We start from the raw sequence: 13,263 nt of genomic DNA, 5'->3' as shown, positions 1-13,263 counted from the left end.
CATCCATTTTGCATCCTCCATTCAAGTCAATGTGAAGAGATCAAGAGCATATAATTCTAACCAATTCCCCCCACTCTTACTTGTTTTAAGGCAGGATTTACAGGTTCCCTCTGACGTGTGTGTGTGTGTGTGTGTGTGTGTGTGTGTGTGTGTGTGTGTACACGTACACCTAACCAGAAACACTGGTATGTCTGTATGAGCCTCCAGGGTTCACAGTAGGGAGGGAATGCCTCAGCCCTACATCACGAGTGTGGCTGCTCCACAAAGGAAAGGCTTATTCATGCCAACGTGGTAGATTACACAGGGGGCTGAAAACCTGTGTGTTCTTGCGACAAGGCAGTTTGTGTAGTTGTGGCAAGAAAAAAAAGTATACCTCATAGCCAAAACCACAAAGCCAACTTGTGTTCAGCAAGACTGCTGTTTATTATTCATCTTCTGAAAGACTAAAGAGAAAATGCACTAAGCCACACCTTGAAGAGTCATGGCAGAGTGGCAAGCCACAGCTTGATGGAAGCATTACAAAAGACATCAGGCATCACGTGTGCTAATCTAAATCACCGCACCTCAGGATTGAGGACTTCCCGTATTCCTCCAGCAATGACCTCTTAAAATATCACTTTCTCTAATAAAATCTTCCTCACAAACCTCATAAACCATACATGTAAACATACACTCATAAGTGTGCTTCTTGCTGCATGTGTGCATGTACTTGTACACATGTTTTAATGTGTTTGTTCCTATTACACTTTCCACTTCAGATTTTAAGACCTGGAAGACAGAGATCATGTCTAACTGATTTTACATTCTCCCAGAATCTAACCACAAGCCTCATGAGTTTGCAATAATAAGCCCTATTAGCTGCTGACAACTCACTAGCTTTCAAGAGAAATTCACGGAAAGCCATGTTTGCAAATGGGAGCCTTTCTGAAAGGGTTACAATCCACTTTAAGATCAATATGTACACATATTCAATATTAATAAGCACAGAGCCCCAAAAGCATCACCAAAACCAACCTCCCTGTCTATAACCAGAAATAAAAAGGGGAAATATTATTAGAAGCCCCTGAAATAGTTATTAAAAACTATGCCCATCTCCTAAGGTTCGTGTTTAGAATAACCCCAGAATGCTACCAACATATACTGGGGTTAGCCTAACACACACCTATGGTATTAATTTCTTGCTTTCTTGATTTCAAGCATAACTTCATATTATATCTTGGAATTTGGCTGTTTTTGGAGGTTTTTTTTTGTTTTTTGCTTTTAAAACACAGCAGCACCTCATCATAAAACTACTTCATAGCTGCCAACACACTGAAGCTGTAGGACTCTTTTCCAGGGCGAAGAGCCCTATATTAGGATTAACAGGTTCACAATGTACTTGGAGTCCCCATCATGTTTTTATTCTTCAAGGCTGAACATCTAAAGAGGGGACAAACACCTCAGTACCAGTGATCTGCTAGGATGCTTTCTGGGGGAGACCAGGAAACTGACCACAACAAAAACCAGATGCAAGTGCTCCTGCAGGGGAGAGATGCTGGCACACAGCAGGTACTCAGCTTACAGAAGATCAAACCAACTAATCAATGTGAAGACTTACTCATATTTCATAAACAATCAAATATCAACTGTGAAAATATAAAACTTATAGTCCTTAAATATTCGTGATTATACCAAAATTATAAAGTAGATATCAAAAGGACAGTTAGCCCCATAAATGAGACAAAACTGTTGGTTTCCTGACAATGTGGAAGAGGGTTACATTTTCTGACAGCTACTGATGCCCCAGTAGCCAGCCAGCAACTTAGGCAGGGACAGTGACCTAGGAAGAAAAGAAAGCAGAGTGTCACTTGACACTCCAGGGCTCATGGACCAGGCCCTGCCACCACAGGCCATCTTTCCAAGAGCTCCCCAGGCACACAACTGTCTAGAGAAAACACGAGACTATTCTTCTTCGCTGGGCTCAGCCTTGGGCCTTGGTGGAAAAGTAGCCACAAGTAAAAAGGCATCTAATCTACTTCTCAAAGTTACATGTTGGACTAAGGGAAAGAAAGAAACAACAGTGTTTTCTCTGCTGAATTTTGAGTATCAGACCAGCTGCGTTAGAATCACTTCATAATGGGAACCGTGGGAGATGAGCAGCACTTCTGAGATCATCGAGAACTACCAAGGCAGAAAATCGCTTCTATAGACAGCCCCTCATGTTATAGAGAAGTAGAAGAGCAGGGCAGAGTGACACATCCATACCCCACTGAAAGTCAGTGACCAAACCAGGACTGAACTCCACAGCTCCTCAATTTCCAGACCTGTGTTCTTTCCTCTACCCATATTGACATTCAGGGCTAAATACACTTTAATACACAAGAATCTCACATAGTACATGGCAACCTACCAGTTACTGAACCCCAAGTATTGACATTTCCAATGACTGTCACGGGCTTAGGTTAGACCAATGTTACCACCTCTAAAACAATATTTAAGGTGCAAGCCACAAAGACAGTATTATAGCCTGGGAACAAAAGATCCTCATGGCTCCTCTGAACACCAACACTGCATCCAAACATAATAATTTTTAAAGCAACTTATTCTACCCTAATTCTTGTAAGGCTAACGAGCAAAATACTAAAACATATTTATTAAATGTAGGCTACTTAATGAAAAACCAAATCATAAGATCCAGTAAGCTTAAGGCTGGAGCTTACGAGTCTCCCTTAAATGGTTTAAATGAAACTCAAAGTTTCCCATGGTTTGTAAAAGCAATGATGGACTCACAGAGCCTTTTCTGGATGTGGAAGCTGAAGGGAACTATCTAAATTCAGTGGAAGATTAGCCATTCAAAAGTTTATCTGGGCTTCTTAATTGGTTTGTTTCATTTCTTTGAAGAAAAAAAAGTCTTAAATTTATCCCTCAGTCTATAAAGGGGAAATAAAAACTAACTCCAAAACAGATCATGGCATTCCAGTGCCTGATCTGGGTTGACAATGTGTGGCTGTCTTCTCAGCTGGCAGCCATAAAACCCACCAATAAAAAGTCAAGTTTCCAAATAAACTAAAAAGTTGTGGAAACCAAATGCACAGTTAAGTTATTTTAGTATTTTGCTCTTTCACCAGCCTTACAGTAATTAGGATAGAATAGGTTGCTTTAAAAAATTATCATGTTTGGATGAAGTGTTGGTTATCTACTTCAAAATAATAGTGTGGTGCACTTATTTGCAATTCAACGGCAATTTTCTCCACAGAAATGAAAGTACCCAAATATTAAATCAATTTTCAACTTAATGAAAAGAGTCACCTTTGCTAATAAGAAAGAAGGTGCATCTGAAAACACAAATCAAATTTGTTCCCCAAAGGCATCCAACTCCCTACTTCTATAGTGAGACAGTTCTACTGTGTAATATCAATACCACATCAATCTGGCTACTAATGTAAAAATCAGATATTAAAATAAAACAAGTTAGTCATGAGCATCACTCAGAGAAAAGCATAAGAGATGGAAGTTTTCCCAAGGAAAAAAATATCAAAATACAATACTTTGACTCTGTCAAACATTACTTTGACAGAAATTCACTTTACTGTAACCACTGTCACAATCCCATGGACCATTATGATGAGATGCACCCCTAATGTGCATGGCTTGGGGGGAGGGGGGCATCCACTTCCCACACTGCCTCTAGCAGAGTGGACACAGCTGTAATGTGACCCACATCTGTGTCTGCACCAGCACTGAGCCTCATCACTGGAGCTCAGGACTCCCCAAACTCAGTTTCTTCCCAAAAGCTAACAGAAAACAACTGCTTCTATGCCGTCTTCATAGCTTTTTTTCCTTCATTATTTGCCACTCTGGGATTTGCTGATAAAGTAAGTGCAGATTTTGATCTGCAGCGTTCATGATCAGTCAGCACATACACAAAATTCCTATCTAATCTCCCACCTTGGAGCGGGCTCTCTGGAGGATAAAGTAGGGAGAAGAGAGGACTTGGAAGCCCACTGCATTTGAACACACAGATCCATTTTCAGTAAAGATCCTTTATTTCTACCACTTCTTAACACTGTTTAAATCCTATAGTGAAACTTATCACTGTCCAGAATTGAAATCTGTATTGCTTTGGAACATTTTTTTGAGCCCTCGTTCCATTTACTATTCACAAAGCCAAAAAGTCTCCGTCCTCGTGACTTCACAAAAAAAGTGAACATTATCTTATAAATTTCTGCCCATTTAAAAATATAACTGGTTTTAAAACTTCACTTTGGAGCAAAAACATAACTGTTTTTAAAACTACTCCAAAAGAAAAATTTTTGTGAAAAGTGGATGATTAAGACCCAAATCGTAAAATTCCTATGCCTACTTGTGCTCACATCATTCTAATAATTTTTTTCATCCATAGACGGCACGCCCAGAACAGAGGTCACCATTCTGTTTAATGATTCTGTTAGAGAAAAACTGATGTGGTTAGTAAGGCGTGTGGAACTTAACCTCAATTACATCAGAGTCTAATGGTCGCAGTAAACACAATTCTTAGTGAACTGTCAATCTATTACAGAAAAAATATAGAGACTACCAGAGGGTGTCTAACAGAATGGAAGGTGAAGTTACTTACCTTGTGCAGAGGGAGCACAAGGAACGCTCCTCCCCCACTCGCTTCTATGATTATGGCAACAAATCTGGGATTGACAGCGCAAAAAGAACTATCCCAGGTCACACGAGAAACCCGGATGTCATCATAGCACTGGTCATTTTTCACTGCTTGTCCAAAAACATGCCGAAACTTGCTCTGTCGTACCACTCGCCTCATCGTGTCTGCAGAGGAAGAGCGGGAATTATGTTAGAATTAGGCCCTGAAAGCTTTACTTTTACAAATGAAAGGCTCTAAGTAGGAAAAACAGAATGATATGGCATTTTGTCTCCTCTCCTCAAAAAAGTAGCCAAATTGCAAATCCAAATTTCCCTTAGCAGCACATACCCAGAGACAACTGCAAAATGCGTCAGGGAAAGAATTACAAAGAAATGAAAAATTCCTAATTCAAGATCCAGAAACAACTCATCAGTTTTAATTACAGTAGAAAGATTAAGGCAAAGAATGAAGGAAAATTAGCTTTTCAGGGTTGGTTGGGAACTGACAGATAATTCACTCTCACCCCTTCCCCTTTTAAAGATAGGAAAACTCCAAAGTGAAGTTATCTGGTAGATGTGAAGCTAAATAAAGCCCAAAAAACAAGTTATGATTTTGTGGCTTTGTCCTCAGCCTGCCAAGGTAATTTTTCAGTTTTTAAACATTTTCCCCAGACATCAGCACTCTGCTGTCTGAGAACTGTGCCTGCTCCCCAGAGTGTTTCCACAAGACCAACTCCAGGTAGGGAGGAATTCAAGAGGCCCAGCAACCACCTTTGTCTTCAGGAGCCTTCTAATCTCCTTCTAACACAGGCATAATAATCGGACCACCCCAGGACCAACTGCCTAGTGCTCAGTGCTTCACAGTGAAAAACAGGAAAAATCAGCCTGAAACAGCCTAATGGACCAAGAGCCAGGTCTTAGAAAAGAGGAGCAAGTATTTAAATGGAAAGCAATGTGATTAAAGGGATGTTTAAGAGGACAATAAGTCTGGCAGTGGCACACTGAACGAATTAGATGGGAAGCTCAAAGCCAGGCACTGGGCTAGGAAACCATAATAGATAATAAACCAAGCCCGAGAAAGGTCCAGAATGATCTGGCAGCAACAGTTGGGACAGAGGAAAGGAAAAATGCAGAGGCTATTCTCGAGGGGAAGTGAAGCCAGGATGGGTTTCCAGTCAGAGTTGACCATTCACCATAGCCACTTCCCTAGTGAACCAGGAAATCTGAGGGGAGGGGAGGGAAGGGAACACAGAACTAGGTTCCTACCCTCCCTTATTTGTCATTTCAGACTCCAAATTCCACTAAATTGTCTGATAGACACTGAAAGCTTTGCACGTTAGGATGACCAGGCCCTGCCTGATTCAGGTTTCCTAGACCGCACCCAGTGTAACTTTCCCACCTGCTACAGCAGGTCATTCTGTTCATATTGGTTAGGACAGAAGGAGCCTGGATAAAACCTAAGTGGAAATAGAATATGGTTCAACCTTAACAGCTCAGCTGAAAACCAGAACCCCATGTACAGAGGAGGGCTAACACTTGTCCACTTCTGCCAAGGCACGTGCAAAGGTGGCCTCTCTCCAATGCTGGGGCATGTGGCTGGGCTGAGGCAACAGACCCTTGGCAGGCCATTGAGCACCCATGTTCCTCAGCCCAGCTGTTGCCAGACCTTTCCAGCCGACGACCAGGACCATACATTTTGAGTACTTGATGCAGGAGATGGCAAATGATATGCTTCTACTTGGCCAGGACCCTTCATTTGTGCAACAGTGGGAATACTCAAGCATGAGTTAGATAAGACAGCTTCCATGAGGCGGGGAGAACCAAAAGGAAAGCCCATCCATATAAAAGCCAACATTCAGCCAGCTGATCTCAGAATCCACTTCCCCACAACCATCTGTACAAGTAACAAATGCTGGAATCCCCACCAGCACCTTCCAGCAAGGGTTTCAAAAGTAAGTTAACATAGAAGAAAAAAAAGACTGCACCATGTCAAATAGTTAATATCCCTCCTATATAAAAAAAATTAGCTAAAGGACATGAAGAAGTAATTTATAAATGAAACACAAATGGCATTTATCTCCACCCCTTCCTAAAATCCTAATCTCAGCAAAGGAATAAAAGCAGGTATAAACACCAAAGGACAAGAGAACCAAAAGCAAGCCTACAAGAGGACAACTGTGACAACAAACTCTTGGATGATGGAAAGCTGTCATGCACATGTAACTGACTACAGTGTGCGTGTCCTCTACTCAGCTGAGAGTCTCAGAGAGTGCTCACCAGAAGAATGCCAGAGCCCACTGTGAATAGCCAGAACACTCAGAGGAGAAACTGTGTGTCTCTGAAGACAGGGATGTGGGAGAGGGGCTGCAAAGAGAATTGACTGAAAGCCTAAATTAGGGACAGCTGGACAACTAGAGCCCCTCCCTCTAGGGCTGCACAACTAGGATACTGGCCTCTCCTCAGCAGAAGCCAGGAGAGGCCAGGCTGCAGGCCTCTGGACAGGATGACACGCAGCACAAGAGAGCACAGGTGTCAGCAGGTGCCGTACTGACAAGCCGGTTCTGCACAATGGGGCCTCCGGCCCCTTGTTCCTCCTGGCTCCCAAGATACCACTCACCCCACCCTGCGGGAGATCAGATCTCACTGCCCGGGGTGAGGTCCACCACTCAACATGCCCTTCCTCCCACATAGGCATCAGGTCACCTTTTAGAGCCTCACGTTTAAATGTGCAGGGATATTTGACGAAAGCCTCTAACAATTTTTCCACTTCACTCAAATAAGCTAGATACCATTTAATCTCACAATACAAAGACTAATATAAATATGTAAAGTACTTAGACTGTCTTCATTGAAACACATTATATAATACAAATCTGCTGGCTGACTTACATACTAAAATACCTTAAAAAGACATTTCTGTATTATGCATAGTGACAACTTATTTTCATCCTAACTACATCTGGGCAGAGTGATCATAGAAGTTCTTTTGCTACAATCACGGAGTAGAATTTTAGCTACAGAGCAGGAGGGAGAAACGCCAGTGCTTTTCACAGTGCTGTGCGGACTCAGGCACGGCAAAGTGGAGCTTGAAGGGCAGTACAAGCCCATTCTCTTCCAAGGTCAGACCTGATCTGGGCTCAGCTATGCACATGTGGCACAGCTGCTTTTGCTACACAGAATGTCTCAGACCCTCCAGGCACACAATAGAGAATAGCAATTAAGAGAGCAAGCTCCAGAGTCAGACAGCCTTGTGAGTGAGAAGCACAACTGTGCCATTTACTTCCTGGCCATGGTTCAGCAGGGCAAGTCACTGAATTCCCGGAAGTGTCAGATTCTGTATGAGTACAATGCATATAAAGTTGAAGTGATCATTAAAAGAGCAACTGGTGATAGGATGGTGGCCAGAGATGACTATGTTATAGCACCTTGTATGGTTAGACACACAAAACTAACCACTCCATAAATGTTACCTACTGTTGTCATCTAGTAATCGATATAAAATAATCTGGATTCAAATCCTAGCTCTGCCATTTAATAGCAAATTCTTTAACCTCTCTGAGCCTCTGTTTCCTGATCTATAGAATAAAGGAAATGATACCTCTAACAAGAATTTCAACCAGTATTTGAGAAAGAAAGCCCAGTTCCAGATGGTTTCACTGCTGAAGTTGATCAAACATTTAAAGAAAGGGAGAGAACACTTCCAAACTAATTGTATGAGGCCAGTATTACCCTCATACCAAAACCAAAGACATAACAAGAAAACTATAGACCATTATCTCTTATGAATACAGATGCAAAAAGCCTTAACAAAATACTAGCAAACCAAAGCCAGCAATGTAGAAAAAGAATTATGCACCACGATCCAGGACTTATCGACTTATCCCAAGAACGCAACATTGGTTCAACATCTGAAAATCAATTCATGTAACACATTGTATTGACAGAATAAAAAACAAAAATCACACAATCACCTCAGGCACAGAAAGAACATTTGAAAAAATCCAACACGCTTTCATGATACAAAACTCAACAAACTAGGAATAGAAGGGAACATCCTCAACCTAATAAAGGGCATCCATGAAATACTACAGTTAACACAATATGCAATGGTAAAGGATGCTTCTCCCTAAGATCAGAAATAAGACAAAGATGTCCACCCTTGCAACTTCTATTCAGGATTGTAATACAGGTTCTAGCCAGGGCAACTAGGCAAGAAAAAGGAATAAAACATATTCAGATTGGAAAAGGAGTAAAGCCATCCCTGTACACAGATGACCTGATCTTATATGTAGAAAATATATATAAGGAATCTATTAAAAGAACTATTAGAACTAATAAGTTCAGCAAGGTTGCAGGATACAAGATCAATATACAAAAATCAATTATATTTCTATACAGTCATAACAATTCATAAGTGAAATTAAGAAAATAATTCCACTAACAATAGCATCAAAAAGAATAAAATACTTAGGAATAAAACTTAATCAAGGAGGTGTAAGACTTGTACACTGAAAACAATGTTGAAAAAAATTAAAGACAACACAAATAAACGAAAGACATCCCACGTTCATACATCAGAAGGCTTAACATTAAGATGGCAATATTCCCCAAACTGATACAGTTCAATGCAATCCCTATCAGAATCCCAGATGAATTCTTTGTAGAAATTGATGAATTGATTCTAAAATTCATATGGAATTACAAGGATCCAAAAATAGCCAAACAACCTTGAAAAAGAAGAACAAATTAGGAAGACTAACATTTCCCAATTTCAAAACTTATTACAAAACAACAATAATCAAGGCACTGATACTGAAACAAGGACAGACATACATATCAGTGGGATGGAATTAAAGTCCAGAAGTAAATTCATACATCTTTGGTCAACTAATTTTCAACAGGGGTGCTAATACCATTCAACGGGGGAAGAATGATCTTTTCAGCAAATGGTGCTGGGACAACTGGATAGCAACATACAAAAGAATGAAGTTAGACCTTTACCTCATACCACATAAATAATTAACTCAAAATAGATCAAAGACCTAGCTCTAAGGGCTAAAAAACTATAAAACTCTTAGAAGAAAACATGGGAGGAAATCTTCGTGGTCTTCAATTTGGCAAAGGATTCTTAGATATGACACTAAAACCACAAGCAACAAAAGAAAAAGTAGATAAACTGGACCCCATCAAAATTTAAGCTTTTGTGCTTCAAAGGACACTATCAAGAATGTGAAAAGACAACTCACAGAAAGGGAGAAAAATTGTTGCACATCTTATATATGATAAGGCACTTGTATCTAGAATGCATAAAGAACTTGTATAACTCAATAATAAAAAGATAATAATCCAATTTAAAAATGGATCAAAGGGGAGCTGGGCCCAGTGGCTCATGCCTGTAATCCTAGAGACTTGGAAGGCTCAGGTGGGAGGATCACTTGAGGCAAGGAGTTCAAGACCAGCCTGAGCAACACAGCAAGACCCCATCTCTTAAAAAAAAAATGGATTAATGGATTTAAAAAAATGGATTCAATAATAAAAACCATTGAATTGTACACTTTAAATGAGTGGATTGTATGGTATATTAATTATATCTCAAAAATGTTTTTTAAAAGATCTGCAAAGTACTTAGCATAGAATCTAAAAAATAGTACATATTAGCTAATAAATGTTAGCTATTATTATTTACGAGCACTAATAGGTTTCCCTACCCAGGAGGAAAAACCCAAATCAATTCCATACTGATTATGGGCCAAGAGTACAATTTTCATATAAGAGAACGAGGATCAGTTATAAAAGACCCTTTATAAAATTTTACGTTCTCCCACCTCAGCACGGTATTTCTACACTTTAATTTCTCTTCAAGCAAAGAAAAAAATGGGAACTATCCCAAACACAAAACCTCCTTCTTCTTAAGAGAACTGCCTGAATTGTCAAATGGTATTAGTGTTTCACCAATTTAAAAACTGTTCAGCTATAAATTTCCAAATTAAGATGTCATATAATCAAACTTAGAAGTTATTTTATTAGATATCTTATCCCAAACTGATTAAACCACAAATTAGAGGACTAAACTGTCCCCCTACCCAGCACTTTGGGAGGCTCAGACAGGAGGATCATTTGACAAGTCAGGAGTTCAAGACCAGCCTGGACGATATAGCAAGACCCCCATCTCTACAAAAAATAGAAAAATTAGTTGGGCATGGTAGTACATGCCTGTAATCCCAGCTATTTGGGAGGCTGAAGCAGGAGGATCGCTTGAGCCTAGAAGTTTAAACTACGATGACACCACTGCACTCTAGCCCAGATAAGAGAGTGAGATCCTGTTTCCAAAAAAATAAATAATGAATAATTAAAAAATAAAGTTTCCCACTAAAACTAAAGCATTTTAAAAAGGGGTCTAATTCTCAAAAAGAATAAATGGTGCTCACTTCAACAACACATATACTAAAAACTTGGAATGATACAGAGAAGATTAGCATAGTCCCTGCACAAAGATGACACACAAATTTATGAAGCGTTCCATTAAAAAAATAGAAGTGTAGCCGGGCGCGGTGGCTCACGCCTGTAATCCTAGCCCTCTGGGAGGCCAAGGTGGGTGGATCGCTCGAGGTCAGGAGTTCGAGACCAGCCTGAGCAAGAGCGAGACCCTGTCTCTACTAAAAATAGAAAGAAATTATCTGGCCAACTAAAAATATATATAGAAAAAAAATTAGCCAGGCATGGTGGCGCATGCCTGTAGTCCCAGCTACTCGGGAGGCTGAGGCAGGAGGATCGCTTAAGCCCAAGAGTTTGAGGTTGCTGTGAGCTAGGCTGATGCCACGGCACTCACTCTAGCCCAGGCAACAGAGCGAGACTCTCTCAAAAAAAAAAAAAAAAAAAATAGAAGAGTAAATGAAAAAAATTCTGAATTAATACAATAGGCACAAAGTCCAATGAAATACTAGGCACAATTATAAATGTCTTGTCAGAGAATAGAAAAGTTGGATAAGCTGCTTGCTCATTAGGTCTTTCAAGTACAAATTCTTAAAACTGCAAAAGACCTTTTCTTTGCAATGGTAAGATCATCTCAGTAATAAAGAGGAAGATGATGTAGCAATAAGTCATTCATTAAACAAAACAAAGAAATGTTTATAAATTTCAACATAAATTGACTTTAGATGGGAGACAATGCAATAGGGTTTTTAATTTCCACAAAATGTGGAATTAGGCTTTATAAGATGAAATTTATCACTCTACCCATATCTCCAATAAGACTGGCACTACTTTAACATGGTTTTCATTTCTAGAATGGGTTCTTATTATAATAAAAAGTGATACACCTTTGAAGATAATGTGAGAATAGGCTGAGTGCATAGGCTCAACTATGAGATGGTCTCTCTGGGAGTTGGTTGAAACTTCTATCTTAGAAACATGGACAGTTGTTTCCCTGCCCATGTTTCCAGGTGATACTAAAAGCCAAACAGGAGAATTAAAGGATACATCTTGACTATCCAGAAATCATCATGATAAATTTTTAATAAGCAGACAACATACTCCTGTTTTTAGCTTCCAATAAAGAAAATCTAAAAGCAATAACTAAAATTCATAATACTTAAGATTTAAGGAAACAAAAACAATTAAAATTTTCTGTATATGCTGGGTGAACATTTAACCAAGAACAATAAGAATAAGGTCTACCTCCATGGTTTAAGGATTTATTTTATGTGTCAGAAGAAAGTTTGCATTCTTATAATAAAATTTCCATTTTATAGTCAGTTGATAATCCTCAACCTCTAGGACAGTGTAAAAAAGGCATGCTTCTTATGGTCCTACTAAGTCAGGTTATATAGAGAAAATTTATTTCATAGGCCACACAAGAAACATGTTGGGTGTCAGGAGGAAAAAAATGTAGACAAGACAGGGAACTTATACTGTAATGGCACCAAATAAAATACACTCAAAACACCTGAGTAAATGTTACTACGTTCTCTCTATTCTCTCTACTTCCATCAATCTCATAAAAAATGACCACAATTTTGACATTTTCCTGTTTATTTGAGAAGTTATCTGTTTAAAGATTCCAGCAGATGGACTTTTATGGTTCATATGAAAGGAAACACATCCTGCTAGGAACACATTACAGGAAAACCCCTACTAGTAGCAAAATCCTGCTCAGCCCATTTGCTGAGACCATTCTGGAGCATCAGCTACTCCAGTGCTCAGTAGGCTGAGAAATGTTCCCTCAGCCAGCAGCAACCACAGCAAGACTCCAAAATGTCTCACTAGACAAAGGACTTGTTCCCTTTAAGCTGCTGCTCTTAGGGCAGGTACTTTTCAATGTGTAAGAGATGAGATATGTTATTTCATCGAAAAAGACAAGTAGGATAGCAGATGAGATAAATGTCCTAAACTCAGCTATTAAAATGGCATTGCCAACAGTTGAAAATTCCTTTTAAGAAGTTGGAAATGTAGTAATATGTAAGCCTACACAGAATACACATTCATGAGAGCAGACACGCAAAGCAAATATGGGAGGTACTCTGATTAAATGCAAAAATTCAACATTCATCCTTTCTGGATATGAGATGGCTGAGCTTTTTCAAATTTTCTTAAACAAAACCCACCGTGACACTCCCAAGAGTCCACCTAACAAATCACATTTATACCGCATCCAAC

General features: G+C 39.6%; 1 protein-coding gene and 1 non-coding gene across 2 annotated transcripts in view; one reads left to right on the top strand and one right to left on the bottom strand.

The window, feature by feature from the left end:
• Nucleotides 1-13,263, bottom strand: part of CORO1C (coronin 1C) — a 71,278-nt gene that overhangs the window by 40,685 nt on the left and 17,330 nt on the right. Inside the window, exon 2 of the mRNA XM_045534623.1 lies at nt 4,595-4,794. Coding sequence (XP_045390579.1) covers nt 4,595-4,789 — 195 coding nt within the window. The 5' untranslated portion in view covers nt 4,790-4,794. The remainder of the gene's footprint in view (nt 1-4,594; nt 4,795-13,263) is intronic.
• On the top strand, nt 11,029-11,137 carry LOC123626316. The gene has a single exon (XR_006730804.1). It is a non-coding gene; the product is annotated as a U6 spliceosomal RNA (small nuclear RNA).

This window comes from Lemur catta, chromosome 21, assembly GCF_020740605.2.
Source record: "Lemur catta isolate mLemCat1 chromosome 21, mLemCat1.pri, whole genome shotgun sequence".
Lineage (NCBI taxonomy): Eukaryota > Metazoa > Chordata > Mammalia > Primates > Lemuridae > Lemur > Lemur catta.
This window is presented reverse-complemented; position numbering and strand designations above follow the sequence as displayed.